The sequence below is a fragment of the Halichoerus grypus genome, chromosome 12 (assembly GCF_964656455.1).
Source record: "Halichoerus grypus chromosome 12, mHalGry1.hap1.1, whole genome shotgun sequence".
Classification (NCBI taxonomy): Eukaryota; Metazoa; Chordata; class Mammalia; order Carnivora; family Phocidae; genus Halichoerus; species Halichoerus grypus.
In genome coordinates this window covers 105,960,364-105,985,615 of record NC_135723.1, presented here as the reverse complement: position 1 = coordinate 105,985,615, position 25,252 = coordinate 105,960,364, and the positions used below count along the sequence as shown (strand labels likewise).

General features: G+C 43.7%; 1 protein-coding gene across 5 annotated transcripts in view; it reads left to right on the top strand.

Annotated features, from left to right (window-relative positions):
- Nucleotides 1-23,573, top strand: part of NCAPG2 (non-SMC condensin II complex subunit G2) — a 63,917-nt gene extending 40,344 nt beyond the window's left edge. For all 5 annotated transcript variants that reach the window (XM_036067099.2, XM_078059817.1, XM_036067093.2 and 2 more), the window contains 12 exons: nucleotides 1,587-1,657; nucleotides 3,285-3,438; nucleotides 3,748-3,921; nucleotides 5,268-5,384; nucleotides 5,473-5,613; nucleotides 6,055-6,154; nucleotides 10,577-10,764; nucleotides 11,699-11,839; nucleotides 14,947-15,050; nucleotides 15,891-15,991; nucleotides 17,153-17,252; nucleotides 23,164-23,573. In XM_036067099.2, the coding sequence (XP_035922992.1) occupies nucleotides 1,587-1,657; nucleotides 3,285-3,438; nucleotides 3,748-3,921; nucleotides 5,268-5,384; nucleotides 5,473-5,613; nucleotides 6,055-6,154; nucleotides 10,577-10,764; nucleotides 11,699-11,839; nucleotides 14,947-15,050; nucleotides 15,891-15,991; nucleotides 17,153-17,252; nucleotides 23,164-23,215 (1,443 nt within the window). In that variant the 3' untranslated portion in view covers nucleotides 23,216-23,573. The remainder of the gene's footprint in view (nucleotides 1-1,586; nucleotides 1,658-3,284; nucleotides 3,439-3,747; nucleotides 3,922-5,267; nucleotides 5,385-5,472; nucleotides 5,614-6,054; nucleotides 6,155-10,576; nucleotides 10,765-11,698; nucleotides 11,840-14,946; nucleotides 15,051-15,890; nucleotides 15,992-17,152; nucleotides 17,253-23,163) is intronic.
- Nucleotides 23,574-25,252: the final 1,679 nt, after the last annotated feature.

Here is a 25,252-nt window from a genome sequence, read left to right as displayed (position 1 = left end):
TTTGGATGAAGGAAACCTGTTTCTTGACTTTTTACTTCTGAGGGAAGTTCGTATTTCCAAAACAAACAGAAGTAAGACTGAGCTAGAGATGAAAATGTACTCCCGATTATAAAGAAAGCCTGATTTAAATATAGAACGATCATAGGTTTTATGAACCATCCTTCTCTTGATGAATTTTACTTTTGGGCTTTTCCAAAACGGCTTATGTGACCTTGACCCCTTAGCTGTTCTGAGCCTCATTTCTGTGACTGTCAAGTCTCTGAGCTTCATTGTGTCCCTGAAATGCAACTGTGACCTGTTCAGGAAGGTAAATAATCTAAATTGCTAAAGTTATTAGTACATTTAAAAGCTCAAATAATTACACTGGGCTGGGAAACCAGCATTATCTCAAAATTCTCAGACGATAACAGAGAAGCCCATAGAATACTAGATGAGATGATAGATGAGCAGTGTGGCCTGAAGGTATCTAGGGACCCAAGGAAGGCAGTTAATTAATTCAGTTAATTTCAAATGATTCTGGCAAGAGAACTTCTCTGCACTCGGTTGCTCCGAGAACATTGTGGTCTTCTTTATAAATGAATAAACAGTCAATAATCCAGACAGAGTGGAATTAGTGGTAATTAGCAGTCTGCTTTTGTAACATTAAGTAAACATTTTTTGTATTGGGAGTTGCGGGGGAGGGGTGGGTCCACTCCAACTGAATGCAGAGTAAGTGCAGATCAAATTTCGGTGTTGTCCCTGGTTCTGTTTCAAGTGTATTTTGGGGGAAATTGTTATATTTTTTTCTGTTAGGGTCCACCATCTCTTACTCTCCCAATCAACCAAGGATATTTTCTGTTAAGTGTTTTTGATTGAGCCTGGTCTACTCTTTGTTTTAATGGTGTGATCACAATAACATTGGTATGGCTATGGCTTATTAAGTGCCACCGCGGATGGGGTGCCGTGGTGTGCCTGTCTCGCTCCCCCGACAGCGCCCGCCCTTCTTGCAGAGGAGGAAACGGACCTTGGCCCTGCCTCTTTGCTCTGTGCTGATGCAGCTGGTAAAACGTGGGGTCTGGTTGGACCTAGATTGGGCTTGGTAGCTCCTAAGCCTATAACATTTTCCAGTAAACTATATTGTCTTCCCAAAGATTTTCTGATTATTTTATGGAAAAGTTTTTTTCTGACTAGGTCATTCTCTTGACATTTATATTCAGGATACCAAGTGTACAGAGTTAATTTTTTTCTCCCTTTAATCAGTATTGTTTTTAAAATAGAAGTCAGTGCCTCAAAAGCAAGGAATTTGTCTATTCTGCTTATTGATGTATCTCCCGGGATCTGGGTTTGCAATTCATACACAGTAGGTGCCTAATAAATATTTGCACAAATTAATACATCACACGAGTGGTAAATGTCACTTAAAACTTTGAAACTGCTTCTCCAATATAAGGCGTACCAGTAGGTTTAAGTTTCCCATTGAACACTGAAAGGAGTGCTCTAATTCCTACCGAGCAGCTCTGAAGATAGGTTATTAGGAAGTTATGTGGACAGCCTTTCAAAATGTCATTGCGTTTAAATACCCTTTTCCCCCCTTTTTATGCTTTTAGGATGATCGCTGCAAGATCCCTTTGTTTATGCTCATGTCCTTTATGCCGGCCTCTGCTGTGCCTGCATTCAGGTAACCCCTCCCTCCCTCCCCTCTCCCCGCCCTCGGGTCATGAGTGAGAACCCTGCCAGGTATCCTCCCTCCCTCTCCCTCCCTCCCTCTCTCCCTCTCTCTCTCCCTCTCATGAGAACCCTGCCAGGTATCCTTACTCTCTCTCCCTCCCTCCCTCTCTCTCTCTCTCTCTCTCTCTCTCTCTCATGAGAACCCTGCCAGGTATCCTTCCTCTCTCTCCCTCCCTCTCTCTCTCTCTCTCTCTCTCTCTCTCTCTCATGAGAACCCTGCCAGGTATCCTTCCTCTCTCTCCCTCCCTCTCTCTCTCTCTCTCTCTCTATTTCTCTCTCTCTCTCTCTCATGAGAACCCTGCCAGGTATCCTTCCTCTCTCTCCCTCCCTCCCTCTCTCTCTCTCTCTCTCTCATGAGAACCCTGCCAGGTATCCTTCCTCTCTCTCCCTCCCTCTCTCTCTCTCTCTCTCTCTCTATTTCTCTCTCTCTCTCGTGAGAACCCTGCCAGGTATATCCTTCCTCTCTCCCCCTCTCCCTCCCTCCCTCCCTCCCTCCCTCCCTCTCTCTCTCTCTCTCTCTCTCTCTCTCTCTCTCTCTCTCGTTGTGAGTCTCTCTCTCTCTCTCTCGTTGTGAGTGGGAACCCTGCCAGGTATCCTTCCTCTCTCTCTCTCCTTCTCTCTCTCTCTGCCTTCGTCGTGCTTAGTTACTAATGTGACATTCAGCAGAATGTGTGGGTCATGCTTCAGCTCTAAGTTCACAGTGGTGATGGGAAAGCAGCAGGATACAGTTTCCAGTGGGCTCTGGAGTTGCTAAGGAGTATAGGAAGAGCCTATGTGGCCCTGAAGCTGTCCACTTTAACGTCTGTGGGTGTTTCTCAAGCCCAGCATGAAGGGACTGCGGAGTCATGATGCCTGTGTGCATCTGGCGTGTGGCTGCCTGGGCTGAGATGTGCTGAAGGCGCAGAGTGCATGTGGGCTCAGGGCCTGGTGTGGAAGGAGGAGCACGAAGAGCTAGTGGCTCTCTGTTAGTTACACCTGAAGACAACATTGTGGAGACAGTGGTTGGATAAGATATATTATTGAAATTAATTGTACCTGCTTTTCTTTACTTTTTTAAGGTAGCTACTAGAAAATTTAAAATGACCTAAGTAGCTTGCTTTTGTAGCTCATGTTGTATTTTTTACTGGATGGTGGCGTTCTAGAGTGTTGGTTATTATCTCAGTAAAAATGACTCACTTTTATCCGTATTTGTGAAAAAAATTAATGTTTTGATGCTAAGCAAAAATTATTCCCAAAAAACTAGGAGTCTTTAGAGTCTGATGGAGATGACAGAGAAAAGTGGGGGGTTTTATGGAACTGGCATGTCCTTGGTAACTTAATACTCGTATGGGACTGCCTTGACTTCAGTGTTCCTCAGGCTGTGTTCAGATTCCGTGTTTTGTGTTGGAACTTATCCTGTGTAGTAATTGTGGGAAACTATATTTATTCCTGTAGTGGAGAATATCCAAGAGTTCCTACGATAAGAGGGTCTTATGTACCTTCAGTTTTTAGCTTCCTTATTTTTTTTCACCTTTTTGAGGAGTGGGAAACTGTTAACTGAAATGTTAGATCTGATTTTATATATTTGACATTTTCAGCTGTGGTGTGATTTCCACATTAAGAAACCAGGAGGAAGGAGCAGCAGACAAGCGCTATTGTACTTTGTTGGACTGTCTCTGCTCCTGGGGACAAGTGGGACACATTCTGGAACTCATCTGCGACTGGTTGCCAGAAGAACAACCCCAGAACAAGGTGTATTTCTGTCATGTTTCTTTAAAATTGCTGAATGAGGATATGTGTGTGTTAGAAATCATGTTTTCCTGAGAACATGTGTTTTATTTTTTTTAAAGATTTTATTTATTCATTTGAAAGACAGAGAATAAGTGGGGTGAGGGGCAGAGGGAGAAGCAGACCCCCCACAGAGCAGGGAGCCCAGTGCGGGATTGATCCCAGGACTCTGAGATCATGACCCGAGCCGAAGGCAGATGCTCAACTGTCTGAGCCACCCAAGCACCCCAGAACGTGTGTTTTAATTATCAGTTTTTTGCTCTGTTCTTTCAGAGTAACTCAGCATCTAAACGGAAAGTGCAAATCCATGACACACGCCCAGTAAAACCTGAATTGGCCCTGGTTTACACAGAGTATCTGCTGACCCATCCAAGGAATCGACAGTGCCTGCTCTCTGCTCCCCAGAAGAAACTTAACCACCTTTTGAAAGCACTTGAAATGTCAAAGGTAACTTTATAGAACAGATATGGACACCATGAGAGTTGAGTGAGTCCATGTAATTAATTAGTACGAGTGACAAAATAAGATCTAAATTTTTCATACTTAGAGTACAGAATTTTTCGGGCTGGAAAGGAGTTGAGAGTTGTCTAACCCACTCCTTCAGTTTGCAGACAAGGACAGGACACTCAGGTGACTAACTGGCGGGACAAGAGGGGAGCTAGCTTACAGTTTCCAGGCCCGTGGATAGCCCTCTTTCTCAGAACACACCAGTCTGTAGGAAGACTTCTTCCTGTACTTCTCGTGCTGTACTCGTCACGCATCGATATGGGAATACTAGCTTCCCCTCACAGTCCTTGGCAGGCTTTTCTAGGAATCTTTGGAGGGTGTTTCCTGTGACCTCAATATTTCCTTCTTCCTTACTGGCTCTCTGGCCATCTCCAGGGCCAGCCGTCAGAGGCTGCCTCTGTGACTGCTGCTGGTTTGGTCAGCCAGAGGCCGACCCTCCAGTGCTTTAGCACCAGCATTAGATGGGGGAAGAGGAGGCAGAGGTTTGAAGGAGGAGAAGGAGGCGCACAGCTGCCCAGGGCAGGACGTGGGCCAGGGCTGGCAGCCAGGCACGGGTGGGAGGTGCTGGGATTTTGCCTGTGGACTAAGCGGGGCGCTGGCTGTGCTGCTGCCCAAAGTAGGGCGGCCTGTGGGTTCTGGGGAAGGTGGGTGGGCGCGTTCCCCTTCAGGCTTCGCTAGTAGGGGCACAGATGATAGCCCTACGCCCTGTCCATGTGACAGCCAAACACAGGCTCCCCGACACTTCCCAACTCTAAGGCACTCCTCCTTTTAAGGTACAGGGTTAGGGAGCTGTGGGCAAGCTGAGGCTCCGGCCCTGCCTGGGTGGCGAGAACATGTTCTCCTGAGGAACTGCCTTTCTTTCTCTTTCCTTTGATGGTCTGGGCTCATAGCCCCCTGGCTGGGAGCAGGTCACAGTTTGCCCCAGGGGCAGATGCTTTGTGTGCTTGATCCTGACAGTTTCCTGAGCAATAACTGTTAAGAGATTTTATCTTGTCCTTTAGAAGGGAGGATCTGCTCATGAAACCAATATTATGCTATACGTTAACTAACTAGAATTTAAATAAAAATTCGAAACAAAAAAATATAAATTAAATAAATGAGTAACATAGAAGGGAGGATCTTTTGGGGGGAGAGGAAGGGAAAACTGTACATTTCTCAGTTTTGTTGTGTTATTAGATCACCTCCAACTGTAGCTACGTGTCAGGTTCTTCAGATTGTCCTCACTGTATATGGTGTGGTAGTGACTTAGTAGTCGGAACATGGCCACAGGTTTTTTTATTTTGCAGGCCGATCTGGAATCAATTTTGCAGTTGCCAGGTGGGAAACCTCATAACTTTAATGAAGCAATGGCCCTGCGAGCCTTCAGCCTCCACTGCCGGCTGGGTATTCATCTTCAGCACCAGGTGAGTCTGTGCCTGGCTGTGCGACTGAACACAAAGTCTTTTGGCAGAGCTGGTTCCATTACTAATTTGTCTTTCTGTTGTTGGACAGTTCTGCTCAGAAGGGAAAGTTTACCTGTCCATTTTGGAAGACACTGGGTTTTGGTTAGAAAACAAAGTTCTGTCTTTTATTCAAGATCAAGAAGAAGAATATCTCAAGCTTCATAGGGTTGTTTATCAGCAAATCATCCAGGTTAGAAGTCTTACAACATGGAAACTTTCTCTTCACCAAGTCTGTGATGTGCTTCCAGATTTTATTTTCTATTTTAAAGTTGTAACTTTGGACAGTAGTGTTGCTCTTCTTCAATATAGCGTCATTTCAACACCCAGAGTTTGTCTTTTCCCAAAACATAAACCGCATAATATTTATGGAGTTTTACACCTTCCATGTAATAGGTTTTCATTAATGTCTGTGGAATGACATAAAATGGGTTTCCAGATTTCTTATGGAAATAAAAATGAGAACTAATGTATCTTTATGAAAATTCCTTTGTAAAACATCTTTGTAAACACTTGCTTTAGGAGATAATTAGTAGTACAGTCAGATATTAGAAGCTCTACCAGGCTGGATTTATTTTCCTTTTTTGGCTCTCAGTTTCTTGTAAATCACACCGCACACCTGTGTCTCTTACAGACCTACCTGACAGTATGTAAGGATGTTGTGATGGTTGGCCTTGGCGATTACAAGTTTCAGATACAACTTTTACAATGGAGTCTCCGAATCATGCAAACAGGTACACTTCATTCATTAAAGGACTCGTTTAGAGCACTTAATAATCAAACCAGTCCCTCTCACCTTCCGTCACTTTGCTGATTGGGACTCTTGCTTTCAGGTGACAGATACGTAACACAAAGTAGCTCATACCAAAAAGGAAGTCATAGGCTGATGCGACTGGGAGTTCAAAGGGGTTTTTGGTGTCAGACGTGCCTGAGTCCAGAGTTTCTCTCGCGGTTCTTCTCCCGGTGGTTTGCCTGGTTGTCAGGTGACTTTGCCACGTGGTGGGTTAGTGCAGTGGCAGCCCCGAACCTGTCTGCTCACTACATGGGGAGCGTAAGTCGGGTTGTTCAGTGCCCCCCTTAGGACCACTGGGAAGTTGCTGTTACCCCGAGGACAGGGTGACAGTGGAACCTGCAGTAACTAATACCATGGCGTCTGTGCTTGCTGCATAGTAGGTACTGTGTTCAATGAGTGAGTGAGTGAGAGATCAGCCTCCTTCCAGGTGGTCTGGGCGCGGAGCTGGGCTGCGTGATTACCTGGAGTGGCCTGACCAGGGCCCAGGGCCAGACTCTCACAGCCCCATCTCGTGATGGCGTGAGGAGTCGGGGAGTGACCCAGGCTTTCTCCCCTGCCTCTCACCATAGTTTGGCTGAGGAGAGTACTGCTGGCCCGTGACACCCCACCCCTCCTCACGCAGGCACCCACTGGGTTATAAAACCGTTTCTGTAATCTGACGCTACATCTGGCTGCTTCTGCTATCTATATTAGAAACTTGAAAATGCAATATTTAAATTTCTTTAAACCTATATATCTGCCAGAAGACATTGAAAATGACTTTATCATTTGTAGATTCAGTGTGAAGATTTGGACATAGAGTCAGTGAATCCGTAGTTAAGTTTGCAGTTAGTCCCTGGTGGTGTTGAATGTCGTCATGCAGGCAGGCTCCGGGGTCGGCCAGTGGGGCCGGTGCTTGGGTGTCAGCCGCTCTGCTCTGCCGCTTCAAGTGTGCGTGTCTTGAAACTAACCTGTACTGTATGCAAGGCTGTGTATGAGCTGTTTTAAATACCCGCAGGTAACGACTGGGCGTTAACCAGAACCAAGACTGTTTGTTTCAGAATCTGGCTTCTCTTCGTTAAATGTTTTATCATTTTTCCTTTCTGTTGTGAAAACATTTTTAACTTAAGTTTAATGATTGAAACAATGAAAAATGATTTGTATTTTTTAAAACTTCATTTAGCATTTAGGAATCTTTTCTCCTAAGGACTGACTACTTTTAGTATTTATAAAATTTACATTTCCCAGGAGGTAACTTGAATTTTAGATCTCTGATGTTGCTAGTTTCATTACATAGAGGTATCTGTTCCCCAGAAATAAGGCCTGAAGCTGCTGACTTTATACCTAAACCAAACTGAAATGATCTTTGCATCTATACATTCCAACAATTAGAGGCTCCCGGGGAGCGTCAACCGTGGCCATCCTTTGTAACCCTGTCGCAAGTAGGATCATACTTAGCAGCTTAGCGAGGCATACCCAGGGTCTGTTGTTCACGGGGCTTCTTGCTCTACTTGGAAGAGTCCTAATAAAACTTTCTAATTATAAAACCAATCACATTTATATTACTAATATTATAATATGGCATTCTCCATGCTGAAGTGCATATTCTAGAGGAGGTGTCCTTGAGTAGAGCTGAGTCCCCATACATAACCCAAATGTAAAAAACCTAAGCTCACACAAGTGCAGGTGTCTCAGCTGTAATGCAGTGCGTACGTTTTGAAAAAACACCATGTGTTCTGCAAAATCAGGGACTAAAAAGTAACAGGGCCTGTGGGAAAAGATAGTCTGGGGCAGGTGGTTAAGATAGTGCCGTGTGCCCGGAGCACTAGGAGACGGTAGTCCTCCAGAAAGTAACCAGCCCATTTAAAAAGGGGGGTTACATTTCTAGTAAACAAGGAGTAAGTACAGTAAACCTAGGGGTTTGTCCTAACTGAAAGGAGGATGGGCCACTAGCATGGAGCCTGGGGGGGCTGGGCCAGAGGGACTTGCAGGGGGGAACACATGACAGGCTAAGGCAGAGCAGAGGAGGCCGGGGTCCACGGACCCCCATGCTGCGCTGCTCCCTGCGGCTGCTGCCATGGGCTGGGGTAGTGAGTGAGCTTCTGCTTGTTTGCAGATGCCATCCCTGGCAGGCTGACGTCACTCCCCGCAATTGCTTTGGACCGCTTCCCTCTGGAGAAGCAAGAACTTCCAAAGTCAGGGGCATCTATCCTGTGTGGCTGTGAATTTCTGACTTATCTTTAGTAATGTGTTGTATTTTACTTAACCACTGTCTATGTATATTTGGTTATAAGGAACATAGTGCTTGAATATAATGAAATAGCTTTGAATTAAAGTTTTTAGCTTTTCCAATTTTTGTCAATAGTTATACCAGTTAAGTGTGTGGTTCCCCATACACTGTGACCTTGAGGATGGTTGAAAAAGGGCAGCACTCTTGTTTGCTGGGCCTTTCATCTTCAGCACCTGGGCCTCCTCTGAGCTGTGCGTACTTTGATTTCAGAGCCTAGCGTTCTTCACTGCCCGTTCCACTGAGGAGACTGCATGTGTGCGGAGTGTGTGTCCCTCTGCCTTTTAAATAAAAGAGATTCATTTGTTGAAAGTTTCTATTATGTTTGCAGTGATTTTAGAAACTTTGTTGATTCTGGTAGTTCCATAGACCTTTTGAGGGGTAAACTCGACTGGAACATAACCAGTTATTTTACTTACTTTAGCAGGTAAATTTGGGTTTGGGGTTAGTTCTTATCTCTGTCTCAAGCAGAGCTTACTGTATCTTACTAATTTGTTTTCTAAACTGAGGTTCTTTGCATGGTCCATTTCCTGTGTAAGGTCATATGATTCCTATATAAGGTCAAAGAGGTCATACCTCTTTTTCACCTAGATAATAGTCTATTAATGAGGAACATTATTTCTGTGCTTTCCCATATGACAAGTTTTAAAAACATAGATACACATTTTATATAATTTATATATGTGTTTATATATGTAGTATATAGTTTGTATGTTTATGTAGTATATATTTTTAAATGTGTACAAGAAAGAATCATGCAGCATGGCTCCTGCCCAGAGAGAGCGTGCTGTCTAAATGGGGAGGCACTCATGCACGCAGACCTCAAAAAGGTCCGTCAGTGAGTGTCAGGCAGCGTGAGGGTCCAGAGAGAAGTAAGAAACAGTGATGATGCTTGAGAAGCTTCTGGAGGGTGAGACCCCTGGCTCTGGGTTTTTTTTGTTTTTGTTTGTTTTGTTTAAAGATTTATTTATTTGAGGGAGAGGTTGTGTAAGCAGGGGTGGGAGGGGAGGGAGCACAGAGAGAGAATCCCAAGCAGGCTCCACACCCCCAGCATGGAGCCCGACGTGGGGCTTGATCTCACGACACTGAGATCGTGACCTGAGCCAAAGGCAGACACTTAACCATCTGAGCCACCCAGGCGCCCCAACACTTTACCAAATTAATGCAACACAGTAAAGGAAGTGATTCAGAAGAGAAAGACAACGATAAACTACAGAATGTTAGAAATTTAGCAGAGTTGGCCTATGACATTTGTAAATCACATTTTGAAAGCTCTTGGGCCATCCTTCTCAGACTCGTGACAGTAGAGCTGGTGTTAATGTTGCCATTATGTGAGAAAAGGAGACATGTTCTCTAATCCATGTGATCGAGGGGCCCCACTGCCCACATGTGTAGTGAGCCCAGTTCTGAGTGATCAACTTAAATACACTGTTATTGTTGTTGAAGGTATTGGTGTTATATTTAAAAGGAGCAGGTTTTTAAATTTTATTTATTTATTTTAAAATCTATGTGTGTTAGGGCGCCTGGGTGGCTCAGTCGTTGAGCGTCTGCCTTCGGCTCAGGTCATGGTCCCAGGGTCCTGGGATCGAGCCCCGCATCGGGCTCCCTGCTCCGCGGGAAGCCTGCTTCTCCCTCTCCCTCTGCCCCTGCTTGTGTTCCTGCTCTTGCCGTGTCTCTCTCTGTCAAATAAATAAAATCTTAAAAAAATTAAAAAAAAAAATAAATAAAATTTATGTGTGTTAAAATTTATTTTTTAAAAATATTTTATTTATTTGAGACAGAGAGTGAGTGAGAAAGAGAGCACAAGCCGGGGGAGGGAGAGGGAGAAGCAGACTCCCCACTGAGCAGGGAGCCCTACACAGGGCTCAGTCCCGGGACCCTGGGATCATGACCTGAGCCGAAGGCAGACGTTTAAGTGACTGAGCCACCCAGGCGCCCCTGTGTGTTAAAATTTAGATTAATCTGATCGACCTGGTATTGGCTTGCCAGTAACAATTTCTTTCCAGTTACCATAATACACATGTGTTGTGTGAAAAATGTAATAATTTCAGCTAAATTTTGTGGTTAGATAACTGATTTTTCTAATATTCCTTCTAGTGAAGGGCTTCTGTTATGTGTCATTACTCCTGGGCATTCTGAGAGAGGTCACCGGGAATTCCTTGATGCAGAAACCAGACTCCGATGAAGAGGTTGCAACGCTGTTTGATATGGTCCAGAAAGTATTTCAGAAACTGTTGGAATGTATGGCCCGGAGCTTCAGGAAGCAACCAGAAGAAGGCCTACGGGTACTCACGCCTTCCCAGGATGGGCTGTTAGTCACTAGACAGACAGTGCTCACCCAGCGGACAGGGTGCATGGGGACGTGTCACCTCCCACACAGGCTCGGCTGGCATTCACTTGTGCCACTGGGCTGTTAGTCACTAGACAGACAGTGCTCACCCAGCGGACAGGGTGCATGGGGACGTGTCACCTCCCACACAGGCTCGGCTGGCATTCACTTGTGCCACTGGGCTGTTAGTCACTAGACAGACAGTGCTCACCCAGCGGACAGGGTGCATGGGGACGTGTCACCTCACACACAGGCTCGGCTGGCATTCACTTGTGCCACTGGGCTGTTAGTCACTAGACAGACAGTGCTCACCCAGCGGACAGGGTGCATGGGGACGTGTCACCTCACACACAGGCTCGGCTGGCATTCACTGTGCCACTGGGCTGTTGGGTGGGGTGCGCCTCGGTATGGGAGATAATTACCAGGTGCTGTCCTGCAAGTGGTGCTTGCTGCCCTTTTTCAGAGCATGGCGCAGTCAGAGAGGTGGTGCTGTCTGCACCTGGGGCAGGCGGGCCAAGAGCCCACCTTTGACTCTTCGTCTTGGAACAGGTTTTCATGAGCCCAGGTCAGCAGGCCAGCAGCAGGAGTCTTCTGCCTGGCAGGACAGGAAACACATAACTGATTGCAACTGGCTTGTGCATGCCCAATTGTTATTTCATAGAGTTTTCCAACTAAAATACACTTTTGAGAATGCTGATTTTGATTATTTGTACATGACAAGGGGAGATAGTAAGGAGATCTGAGTCAGCAATGGGAAGGGAAGGATTGGGTGTTGATAAAGGGCAAACAAGATCGGGATTCCTGAAACTCTGGGGAGGACAGTAGGAATACTTCTCCTGTAAAGTGTCTTTTTTTAACCACTAAGAAATGACTGGTGTGTTTTCTTGTAGCTTCTTTATTCAGTTCAGAGTTCTCTCCATGAATTTATAATGACCGTTCAGTCTTGGCACATGGACACGCCTGTCCATCGGGGCATGCTCTCGACTGTGATTGCTGCATCTGTGGTGGAGATAAGTCACCAACTACGGAAGGTGAGGTCTGCTCATCCTGAAACCACCATGTCTGCTTCTTTTTTTTTTTTAAAGATTTTATTTATTTATTTGACAGAGAGAGACACAGCGAGAGAGGGAACACAAGCAGGGGAAGTGGGAGAGGGAGAAGCAGGCCTCCCGCTGAGCAGGGAGCCCGACGTGGGGCTCGATCCCAGGACCTTGGGATCTTGACCTGAGCCGAAGGCAGACGCTTAACGACTGAGCCACCCAGGCGCCCCACCATGTCTGCTTCTGACCATTCAACATACTCTTCTCTCCTAGCAGCACATTTTCATGTTTTCCCAAGTATTTTTTAAGAACCCAGAGTTTAATAGGTGTCCTGCTTCTCCAGCCACTGCCCCTCACAGTTCGTAGCTGGCGGATGACTCGAGTCATGTGACTACTGGAGAATTTTGTTAAGGGTATTGCCATTTTGATTAAGACCCAGCGAGTCCTTCCATCGTGAACTTTTTTTTTTTCCTTCTTGCATTTTGGGTATCAACATGAGTTGATATATTTCTTAAAACTCTTCTCTCCTGACAAGGCGAAAGCAGCCGTGGTCAGTGGTGAGCAGGATGCAGCATGGCCTGACAGTGCAGTTTGGGGTACTTCGCGTCTGACGGCCTTACGTTTCTTTTTCATGTCTAAGCATAGGAAATTTGAACCTCTGATATCAGTTTAAACAGATAACTTACTCATTCCTACTCTGTAAAGGACTGGCTGTTTTCCTAGCAGTTGCATAGTTCTTACAGTTAGCCTACTTGGGTAAAGATCAACAAAACCAGGATGATAATTCAGATCCGAACAGAAAGCTGTTTCTCCAGTGAGATCCTTGAGGCACTGAGGGAAGGCGCACTCCGGAGTAGTGACTTAGAAGGTAGAAAGGTGATGATCGATTTTCTCAGTATGAGAAGAGGGCATCTGACAGTGGCATTGTGTTATATAAATTCTGTACCGTAAGACCATGAGTATAAAAACAGCCAACTAAATTGCTAAAAAATTAATGGAATTTAAGGCCCTCCTTAAAGCTTAAAGCTTGGTTTAGGAAACTAGTAACTAGATTATACATGGAATAAGAACTAGAATATTTACTCCATTGAGCTTTATAGCTAACAACTATAAATAAATCAATTAATGGCCTGTGGGCAAACCTGACTCACTGTCTGTTTTTGTAAAGGAACTTCTATTGGAGCACGGCCACGCCCAACATTTACAAATTTCCTTGGCTGCTTTGTCCGTAACTGCAGAGTTGAGTAGTCCTGACAGAGACTGTTTTGCCCACAAATCTGATATATTTTACTACTTTATAAAACATGTTTGCCGACCTCTCTTCTGTCTCCTTACTGATTTGTCTACTTGTTCCACTAATGAGAGTTTAGCACCATGGTGGACTTGTCTCTTTCCGTTAATTTGCATGTCTGTAGGAGCTTTGTTGTTAGGTGCATACACGCTCAGGACTGCTGTGTCTTTCTGACGCATTGGCTGTCTGATAGTTTAAGAGACGGCTTTTAGTTTCAGCATGTTTTTCTATGTGTTCAAAGTGTTTTCTATAGTCACCACACGGGCAGGCCTTTTTTTGGGGGAGGGTCTAGTCTCTGCCTTTTACCTGGGGTGCTTAGCCCATTTGATTTTAATGAAACCATCGATATGTTTGTATTTAATTTGACAATTTTGATGTTTGTTTTCTATTAGTCCCCCTACTTTTTTTCTTTTCCTGCCATTTCTTGATGAATCAGGTGTTTGTACTGTTCCGTTTTATCTTCTCTGTTCACTTTATATTGTCCTTTGTGTAATTGTTTTAGGTTTCATTTTAGTATGCATATTTAACTCATCAATCTCCCTAAGAAATTACGGTATGCCTGTGCATCGTAAGAGTCTTGTAACAATGTTCTTCCGATTAGCATTCTCCTACTCTGTGCTGTTATATCTTACTGCTACATATGCTAAAAATCTCAAGATACATTTTTTAAAAGATTTTATTTATTCATATTCATTTGAGAGAGAGAGAATAAGCAGGAGGGAGAGGGAGAGGGGATCTGAAGCAGTCTCCGCACTGAGCACAGAGCCCGACGCAGGGCTGGATCTACGACCCTGAGGTCATGACCTGAGCTGAAACCAAGAGTCGGACACTTAACCGACTGAGCCACCCAGGTGCCCCAAGATACATTTTATTTTAACCAGTCAATAATCATTTGTCTATATCAGAAATGCATTCACAACATTTAAGATGTAAAGCATTTTAATGAGAAACAGCTATTTCAAACATAATGATGATTGGACTTTAATATCCAAATTAGTATTATGAATCCTCCAGAGGGCATATGGAAAGGCTGTTTAGAAGTACTGTGTAGTTATACCTGAGTCGAGTCCCCTGATGGCCGAGAAGTAGACGAGAGACAGTATGGGATGTATGAAGGTGGATGGAGTGAGGAGATGGGGGGGGATCAGGGAACAAAGACATAACCCTCCCCCCCCCCAGCCCCCACCCCTTCCAGAGCAGGGTTTTGGATTTAGATTTTCCAAGGAGCCATTTGCATGTGGAGTTCATTCGCCACTAATGGGTGACTTTAAACTTGTAAGGTTGGTGATGAGGGGCATAAATCCAGAGCCCCTTACGTGGGTCCAGACCAACATCATTGCACCGTGGGTGGTTCTCCAGAAGACACTGGCAGTGCTGGGGAGGGGGTACTACTGGGATCTGCTGGGTGGAGGCCAAGGATGCTGCTCAACGCCCTGCAGTGCAAAGGATGGCCCACAGCCAGGAATTCTTCAGTCCAGGGTGTCGGTCATGCTGAGACTGAGAAAACCCGGTCCTGGGTGAGTAACAACAGCCAGTTGGACCTGCATAAACACGTTACTTACAGAGAGCGCTACCGCATTACAGGCTGTCTGAGAAAAGGTTTGTTGAACATTTTTATCTTTTCACTTCTCTCTAATGAATAATATACCCCTGTCTACAATAATAATCATAATTACTGTAGATATTTCAACAGTTAATAAAAACTATTCTTTTTAGTTTCTGGTTGAAAACCCACAGCGGTATAAAACAAGTTACTAGCCTATCTCAGTCTCAATTTAGAAATTACTGATTTGGAACTTCTTTTTAGGTTTCTAATATGGAAGAGCTCACCACCCCTGAGGTTCTTTCAGACCTCCCACCATTTTCAAGGTGTTTAATAGGAATGATAATGAAGTCTCCGGATGTGATCAGGTAACCATGTTCTCTTTACTGTCCTGAGATTCTCCTTGTGACTAGAAGCTCTCAGTAGATTTTGCTGTATTCCTTCAGCTCTCAAAATTTCTCAAAGGTGCTTTTTTTTCCATGAGAAAAATGTTTCCTAGAATTTTCTCTCCTCAGCAATTAAAAATAGTTGCATTTTTAAAAAATTTTGCATTATACTTCTACAAAGAGAAATTCAAACTTTCTGTCAAATACATCCATCCGAAAAGTCCCTGGTTATGCTTACCATAACTAAAATTCAGCTGGAGGGAAACATTTAAAATGTTGCTGTGTAGTAGAATACTTCTTACTAAGGATACTCCGAACACCTGCCTGGGTTCAATGCCAGCGTGGTTTCTTGGCGCACGGTGCTGCCGGTGTGTCGCTTGGCTGAAGCCCAGGGATTGTTGTTGCACACTCAGGACTGGTGGAGTAGAGGAGGAAAGGTTTCGCAGTTGTCTGATACCTGAGGAACTGCAGTAGTAGATACAGTCAATGAAAATGTTAAAAGCATCATATTTAGCAGCCACGAGTTATTTTCAGTGATACGAAATCTTTTTTGTGTGCATTGTGGGTATACAGAGTAGCTTTTCTCGGTTACCAGAACGTCCCTATTCTCTTTCTAGCAACATCATCTTATGTTAATATCTTACCTGTGCTGTGATTTGGCATGCTTATAGTGAAAAGTATGAGAAGAGTTTAATCAGCTTCCCACTACTTGAAAGCTAGAATTCATGGTAGTTGATGAATCTTGGCTATCTTAGTCTTTCTATAAAGTATTAGCATATATACTATAGAATAATTACGGATTTTTATTAATTTTTTTTGCAGGTCATTTTTAGATGAATTAAAGGCATGTGTTACTTCTGATGATATTGAAGGCATTGTGGGTCTCACAGCTGTTATGCATATTATTTTGGTTATTAATAAAGGTTGGTTAAACTTTCTCTTCTACCGTCTGGGATATTGCTGGGTGTGATCTCATACAGAATTGTTACAGGATGTTTGAGAACTCGGTTCCTTGTTGCCATGTCCCCTGCCAGTCAGACTCCCCCAGCTCTTGCAGCCTGTCGTCCCATGCTCTGAGCACACGCCGTCTGCTGGTCTCCCTCTGCTCAGCTGACCCTGCACTAGCCTAGAAACCAGGCCTGTCCACCTGTCACCTTCCCCCACTGGACCCATTACATGTCCCTCTCTGTGCCTCAGAATTGAATTTCTATTGATTTGTCATGTGTTCCCTGTGCTTAAAAATCTGAATTTATTTTTGCTAATGATGGGTGGGTTTTTGGTGTTCATACTTAATGTATCTGCTTTTTTACTTAAGCCTTATACTTGTGTGTTTTGAATATCCCAGCCAGTTGAAATAGTACTGGAAAAGTAGTTGGAGATACCTATGAAATGCTCACCTCAATATAAAATGCAGTAATGTCTCTGCGTATTACTGTTGTTTCTGTATTTTTTACTCAGTTTTACTAATGTTGAAATCATTTTCTAAGATGTAATGTATTATAGACAAAGAGGGCTCCTATTAAAACAAGCTCTCCCCGTAAGCTCTAATGCATGGTGTGTCTACGGGTTTAGGATAATACTTTGTGACTAGTGTTACCCATGCTGGACATCAGAAAAGACTTCTCTAAGGGACTTTCACCTGAGTTGAGGTCTGGAGAATGAGGGGACATTCCCCATGTGAAGGAGTGAGGGTGGGAGGTATGGTGCTGATGAGCACCTAGTACTTAATAGGTACTTAAATTTGTGCCACACAGTGATGACACTGAAACATGGTAGTTGTTATCTGTGGTGGAGGTCCAGGTGAGGATCAGGTCTCTGATGGCATAGACAGAACTCACGGGATCATGTCCATTGGAGCTGTCCCTCAGAGCTAATGAGGTGCTTCTGAAAACGTCTGCTTGATCTTCTCACATCCCTGTCGGGACGATTACTATTGCACAGGTCAATGGGTAGATTAACTCGAAGGGTGGGGAGGCTCAGTCTTACTGAACTTGTACCCACATTGATAGCAGAGTATGCTTGCTTTAACACTGCAGTGGCAGTGTTAAAATCTTTTCTCTGTCTTTACTATAACTTTTCTGTAGGTAAACAGAGGAGTTCAAAAGTGAAAGATGTTGCAGCCACTGTTCACAGAAAACTGAAGACGTTCATGGAGATCACTCTGGACGAGGACAGCGTGGAGAGGTAAAGCACCAGATGTGCTCCAGGTGGACTTTTCCGAGAGCTGTACTACTCCGTAGATACGTTTCAGATCCTATTCTCATTGCTGCTACTTAACAGCCAGGCAGTGAGAAAACAGGCTTGTAAGCACAGAAACGGCTCTGTTGGAAAACCCCTTGAGCGTATGTTTAATTTACTCCCTAATTTGTCTTCAAAAACAAAAACAGAATTGTCATCTGGTAAATTCTACTCCAGAAAAATAAAGACATACAAACTTATTTTATATGGTTTTAAAACTAGACAGATTATTTTGAGTGGTTTGCTATGTTTTTGAAACCATAGGCTTCAAATTTCTAAGACATAATTGCCCAGTCCCCAGGCATCCACAAGGAGGATGGGAAAGGTTCCTCCAGATTTTTGAAGAAATACTGGTCATTTCTTGCTTTCTGGGTGGCCCGTTGCTGCCACAGGGACTGCTCTGAGGCAGGTGTTCACTGGGCTCCTCCGGCCGAGTGCCTGTGTTAGGTTTGGCGTCTGACAAGCTGTACAACTTCCTGTAGACTCTGCTATTAGCTGTGTTTGATTTTCAGATCAATAGCAAAAACAGTGTTTTTCTTACTGTTTTGTGAACTTCATAACGTTAAGTGTTACAGACCTCTGAACTAGGTAATAGTTTTATGTATGCCTGGGAAAGTAGCCACTTTTCTTAGCTACTTTCTCCTTTGCAGAAAGGCTTTGAAAACTCTAAATTGCTAATTTATGAACAAAGACTGTTTTCTCTCTTCTCTGTTTACCTTTTCTTTCCTTTTCTCACTGCATTAGCTAGGACTTCCAGTGCAGTGTTGAAAAGCAGTGATGAGAGCGGGCATCCTCGCCTCGTTCCTGATCTTAGTGGGAAAACTTCTAGTTTCTCACCATTAAGTTTGACATGAGCTGCCGATATTTTGTGGATGTTCTTCATCAAGTTGAAGAAGTTCCCTTCTATTCCTAATTTACTGAGACTTTTATCATGAATGGGTGTTGGATTTAGTGAAATGTTTTTCTGCATCTACTGATGTGATCATACGCTGTTTCTTCTTGAGTCTTGTGATGGATTACACTCAGTGGTTTTTGAATGTTGAACCAGGCTTGCATACCTAGAATAAATCCCAGCTGGTTGTGGTAAATACTTTATACACTGTTATTAATTGTATGCAGTCGATTGATAGTGCTGTTGAGTTCAACTGTGTTCTTAATGATTTTCTGCCTACTGGATCTGCATTTCTGATAAGAGGGATTTTGCTTATCTTTTGTGATCCTGATATTAGGTGCATATGAATTTAGAACCCCTATATCTTCTTGATGAATTGACCCTTTTATTTTTACGAAGGGTCTCTCTTTATCTCTAGTAAAGCTTTACCCAGAAAGTCTGTTTTGTCTGGTATTAAGACAACTGTGCCAGCCTCCTTTAGCAAGTGTTTCCTGGGTATTTGTGGCAGAAACCACACAGTGACTAGGACAGGAAAATCTCAATGTCAAAAATTCTTATCAGGGCGCCAGTGTAACGAACTATCGGCTAGTGAGAGTTAAAGCGAACTCCAAAGCAGAGAGGAAAGGCAGATGTGAGGAGCAACTCTGTTCCTAGGGACGATGCACACCCCAGGACTGAGACTGTTCCATGGATGGAGAAGTCCTGAGGCCTTCTGATGGGATTCACTGGATATCCAGTCTCCAGGAGGCAGGGGAGGTGCCAGGGGAGCTGCTGGAACCAAAGCTGGGGCCCTCTGCCAATCCTGTGAGCTTCCATGTGCTGTTCTAGTCAGGTAGCTGCTGGCTGGACAGCCGCCCTGGGGGGCCTGGTGGGGACAGTGGCCTGGGGTGCCTTTACTGTTGGGGTCTCCTGGAGAAGGCTGGGTCTCTGCAGTGGTCAGAACCGGGAAGAGAAAGCCCCCACGGACCAGGGCATTGACTTGGGCACTGGGGTAGGTAGGGGTTTGCATGACCTCGTTGTGAGCAAAGGGAATGCGTTCAACTATATACTTCATCCTAGAAATTATTGGATATTTACCAGGTGGTTTTAATAAAGTGGGGTTTGCAACTGTATATTTGAAGGAGAAACTCAACAGACTCTTAGGTTTTATGAGCTTATTTATTTCTAGACACTTACGGGGAAGAGGGAAGTGATCTTCTGAGCTGGAGGAAATGAGGAGTGTTTGTATTTCAGAAAACATACGGCAGTGTAAATATTTTTACCAGGCACATCAGAATTACAACCTATATAAATGATAAGTTATTTTCATAGGATATAACAATCTCAGAAGTCCAGGCATTTTTGTAAAAGATTTTATTTATTTATTTAGAGAGTGTGAGCTGGGGTAGGGGCAGAGGGAGAGGGAGAGTCTTGGGCAGACTCCATGCCCAGCCCAGGAGCCCAATGTGGGGCTCGATCCCATGACCCTGAGATCATGACCCAAGCTGCAATCAAGAGGCGGACGGAGCCACCCAGATGCCCCAGAAGTCCAAGCGTTTTACAGGATTTCTTTGTTCTTAGAAATAACATTTGCAAGGATAAGTTTTTTTGGGTGTAGAATGGTATGTATATACTATTGTGAAGATGTAAGGGAACAGGGACATTTGCTCCTTCTTAGAAATTTCTTTGTTTCCCACTTGCACAGAGTTTTAAGCTGAGTACTTGAATCGTGTTAGTTATATTGAGAGGGGAAAAAAAGGCCTTAGAAGTTCAAAACTGGGGGCCCCTGGGTGGCGAGGTCAGTTGAGGGTCTGACTCTTGGTTTTGGCTCAGGTCATGATCTCAGAGTCTTGGGATTGAGCTTCCTGTTGGGCTCTGTGCGGATATTTAATGGCTGATACACAGATGGCAAAAAGAGTTCTTCCCTTTAAGGTGGAAACATCTTAAGAAAATAGGACTGGACCATGAAACTTGGGCTCCGTAAATGTGCAAGAACCACACTATAGAAAACCAGTGTCTAAAACAAAATCAATCTAATGGAAAAAAGGACATTTAAGACTAAATTGAAAATATTACTGATTTGATGTTGGGGTAGAGACATTAAGGCAAGTTAACATCTTTAAGACTCTGGGAGCCCTTTGGTCCAGTTAATATTTTAGGCAATGGGGCATTAATTCAGAAGTGAACGTTTTCTTAACGAATAAACGACTTTTCTCTCTAGCAGTGTTAGTATTCTGTTAACTGGTCTGTTGGGTGCTAAATAAAAAATGCTTCTCATTGCACTTTAATTGCCTCACCTAATATAGCATGCTGTAAATTGGACGTATTTTCTCAGGAGGAATGGCATACATTTGCCAGCACGCTGGTGCATTTAAATGTCAAGTATGTTATATTTATTACTTTCATAAATAGTATGAAAATAGCAATAAATTTATAATTAGAAATTTTAGAAGTATAAATATTTCTTATGGTTCAGGTTATAGCATGAGTTTTTCCCACTGAGTAAATGGAATGTAATCATAAGCAAATTACTTGCCAATATTAATTATGCCTATGTGCAGGCAACGTTGACAGTGTTCTGGGCAACCCCCAGCATTAAACCTTGTTATTAGACCTTGAAGGAAAGGCGTTCTCCCTGACGAAATCACCTCTTTTTGGTTATCAAGTATTGATGAATAATACCATTTTATTCTGCTGCATGAAATTTTAATAGTCTTTTTAAAATGATTTTGGGACTGGATGCTTTTTATAGCTCATTTAGAAGCATGCTTCCATCATCATCAATGCCCAGTGGACATTGGTGTAGATAAATTAAAGCTAGATGTAAATAAAAACAGACATTGTTTATCTTATTAATGTTTTTCTCAGAAAATTGATTCCGTCTGCCCCTCCTGTGGCTGTGGTCGTGTTGCATGTTCTTCAGCACATGAACACAGTCTGCTGGAGGCGGTGGGGCCTGATGGTGGGCTGAAGACTTGGCTTCTGACATAGACTTAAAGGCTTGGAGAGCTCAGGCGGGCGAGCACATTACTTGGTTCAAACGTCTCGTCACACATGAGAACGCTGGCCCAGGGAGGTAATTTGGCTAAGACTGGCCACTGTCCCTCCAGCTCACTGCTGCGCTGGTGGCCTCCACAGGGCCTGTGCCTCTCACCTTTCAGCATCCCACCTGTACACGAGGTGTCTGTCAGGCACACACAAAACAGCCACACATGTAGGGTAGCCCAGCAGTGAGGAACAGTCAGAACAGCCGTTGCTCAAGTAACACTGGTGGGCCAGTCAGACAACAATAAGAGTCTTCAAAGAAAAAAATCAATTATACCCCAAAAAGATGATGTAGAACGAAAAATCCTAAATTAAAAATGTCCCTGACGTGGGGCACCTGGGTGGCTCAGTCGGTTAAGCATCTGCCTTCGGCTCAGGTCATGGTCCCGGGGTCCTGGGATCGAGCCCCGCGTCAGGCTCCCTGCTCGATGGAGAGTCTGCTTCTCCCTCTCCCTCTGCCTGCCTCTCTGCCTACTTGTGCTCTCTCTCTATCTCTCTGTCAAATAAAAAAAAAAAAAAAAAAAGATTAAAAAAAAAAAAAAAAATGTCCCTGACGTATTGGAGAGATGTCACCGTTGAGACTCAGATTCCAGACGGTCTGAAAGATCACGTTGGAGGAGTACCTCAGAACACAGACTTACTGATGAAGAGGAGTCACAGGGTAAAGACAGGTGAGAAACAGACCCAAGAAAAGCAGTCATCTAACAGATAATAGGGAAAACTTCCCAGAGCTGAAGAAATGGGGAATTTTAAAATTTCTTTTTTTTGTTTCACTAAATTCTGGATGGGATTAAATGGAAAAGAAATCACGCCTAAGTAAGTCTGTGGATAAAATTATGGAATTCCAGGGGTAAAGAGAAAAAAATCTCAAAATCTTTCTAGATCTGTGCTGCCCTGCAGTGGCCACTTTGTCACATGTAGAAATTGAACACGTGAAACGTGGCGAGTCTGACCTGAGATGCTCTGTTAAGTGCATGCTGGGTTCTGAAGATAGTGTGAAAAAAACATTGTAAAGTATGCCAATGTTATTTTTATGTTGATTACAGGCTGATGTATTTTGGGTATATTGAGTAAAATAAAATGTATTAAGATGAACTTCACCTTATTCTTCTGATCTCTTTTAATGAGGCTAGTAGAGAATTTAGTTACATGCCTGTTTGTACTGATACAAGGCAGGGCTGTTGTAGACCACGTGGTGGGTTAGTCTCCTCGAGGAGCAGGACACAGGCAGACACTCGCCGAACAGTGCGTCAGCTGAGACGTCACTGGGGATGGAGATTGGCGTTTGTGTCCAGGGCCAGCATCCCCTCTGAGGGAAAGTGCTGGAGGCGCTCATGGTTACCAGGTGGTAGAAGGGAACACACACCTGTAAAGGCCCGTGTGAGGACTTCCCGTGTCTTGAGTGGGCTCAGCCCAAACCTGGCTCTCTGGGACAGGTGTGTAGGGCAGGACCAGGAGAAGTGATTGGAGTAGGTGTCATTGTAATAGTGAGTCTTGGGATAAATAGTTTTCATTTATCTTGTGTTTTTGTGGAGAGAAAGCCCATGATTGTGAAATGTACTTGTCATGTTTATGAGGCTGCCCTGTATCTGAGTCTTGGTTTAGATCCTCGCAAATGAGAGTACTTCTGAGTGAGTAAGAGTTCACCTATAGAAAACCTGGCCTGGTGTTTTGTTCGCGTGAAGAGTGCTTTGGGGACTCGGTGAACTGCTGTGGCCGCGGGAGCAGCGATGACGGCCCTGTTCAAGTGCAGTTTCCTAGTGATGGGGATTCTTGCTCCACCTCACATATGAGAAATAATCAGTGAAAGTTACTGATTATTTCAGCCTCTCGGAGTGTGTGTTCCATTGCAAAACATTTCTAGGTTTATTTTGTGAAAATGTACATTTGGGTATTTTGGTCGCGGATTTCTGTTGTTAATCATCTTTCTTTATGTTTCAGGTTTCTCTATGAATCATCATCAAGAACTCTGGGAGCATTTCTGAATTCATAACCAAGCCAACATCTTTGGTCATGTGAAAACAGAGAAAAGGATTTAGCAAAAGTGAAATGAATGTGTATTTTTTAGTGTTTTTAATGTTAGTAACCCATATCATAGGGGTGGGATTTATTTGGGGATTTATAAGTAGGAAACTCAAAGGTTCTTAAGCTTTTGCCTGGTGCCCGCGTAAATAATATATTTAATGTGAAGGACTCTAGGTATCAGTGGTCGGTGCAGAAACCTGTGGTGCAAGGGAAGAGACACTTTTCTAGCAAATGAGGTTGTTTTAAAAATGACTTTTTATATATATATATATATATATATATATAAAATGTTGCTTAAACTATGAGTAATAAAAGCGATGACAACATCTGTTTGTGTACTTTATTTAAAAATATTAGCATGAGTCTTGCCCTTTAGAGACAAGGGTTGAATTCTGCCAAGAGTAGAGGGTGCTAAAGCAGAGGGCGGGGCCGTGCCAGGTGCAGGGAAGAGCCTCACGCAGGGTCCTGTAGTGGCCTCCTCTTCTGGTCTTGATGGTTCTTTCCTGGATGTCAGGATGGGCCTGGTGGCTCTAAATGTGGGTGACAGAGAACTGAGTCCTTCAGCCTGAAGGTGAATCACTGTTATTTTATCTTGTCTTTCTGAGATCTGACGAGCTACCAGCGGAGGACCATCCCCGGGTTTCCTTGCTGCGTCGTCCACGACCCCAGCTTGTGTGCTCTAGGTTACCGGGTCTGTGTGTCCCTGTCAGCCACAGGCCCTGCGTCGTGGTGGAGCCACCGCTGTGACACATGGGACATGCTCATTTTGTCCTGTGCCCCCAGCAAAACGGTAAAGAAACACCAATTTCACTGTCTGTTTCTCTAAGAAGGTACAGAAATGGACTGCTTACCACAGTTATGAGCAGTTAGGGTAAGGTTTTTCTGAGGTAACTGAGAAATGGGAGGTGGGGGTTGCTTATTTTAGCTAATTTTGAACATAAGACTTTTAGACATCTTTGCTAAGATGTTTTCTGTATTGGCAAATGTGATTTTTTTTTTTTTCTTTTTGTCCTTGCTGGTGTTTGTTTTAGTATTAAGAAATGAACTGAGGGGCGCCTGGCTGGCTCAGTCGGTGGGTGCACCACTCTTGATCTTGGGGTCGTGAGTTTGGGCCCCATGTTGAGGGTAGAGATTACTTAAAAATAAAATCTTAAAAAAAAAAAGAAATGAATTGAGGAATGCTCCATCTTTCTATATCCCTGGAAGAGTTTGTGTTAGATTAGAAATAGTTCCTTGGATTTGTTGTAACAATCTCTCTGAGCTTGGTGTTTTCTGTGTGGGAAGAGGTTAATTAGCTTTTTAAATTTATATATGAGTTTTCAGAGTATTCAGGTTTTCTCTTTTATCTTGTGTCAGTCTTGATGGGAGAAATAATCCAATTTGTGAAAAAACATTCAATTTCTATCGGGCCAAAATAGTTCATAAAATCCTTCTCTAGGTATATGCCCTAGAGAAATTCCTGTGAATGCATGAGGACACTCAGAGCACCTGTGTTTGCAACAGCAGGTGGAAGTAGCTCTGACTCCCTTCAGAGGGAGAGTGGGCAGGGCGGCGGTGGGGTGTGGGGTAACTAGCTCCTCCTTCATTAGGGATGACAGGGCGAGGTGGAGGGCACTTCCAGGGCCTGATGTTGAGGGAAAAAGCAAGTCACAGAATAATATAGTGTGATTTCATTCTGGGAGGTTTAAAAGCATATGGAACAACGCTGTATTGCTTATGCTCACATAATATATCAATATACTATTATATTAACATGTATTGATAATATATCAATAAGCAAGGAAAAGATGATAGAATTCAGAATACTGAGTATGGGGGGGAAGGGTGGGAGAGCATGGAAGATTCTTCAGAGATAACTATAGAAATAAACTGGAAATAGATATTTCCGTGCTCATTTTACTATTCATAACCTTACACATTATAGTCTTTTGTATTCACTGTTTAACAAAACTGTAAACAGAGTCAGATGTGAGGAAAAGAGAGAAAGCCTAGACCTCTTTGGCAA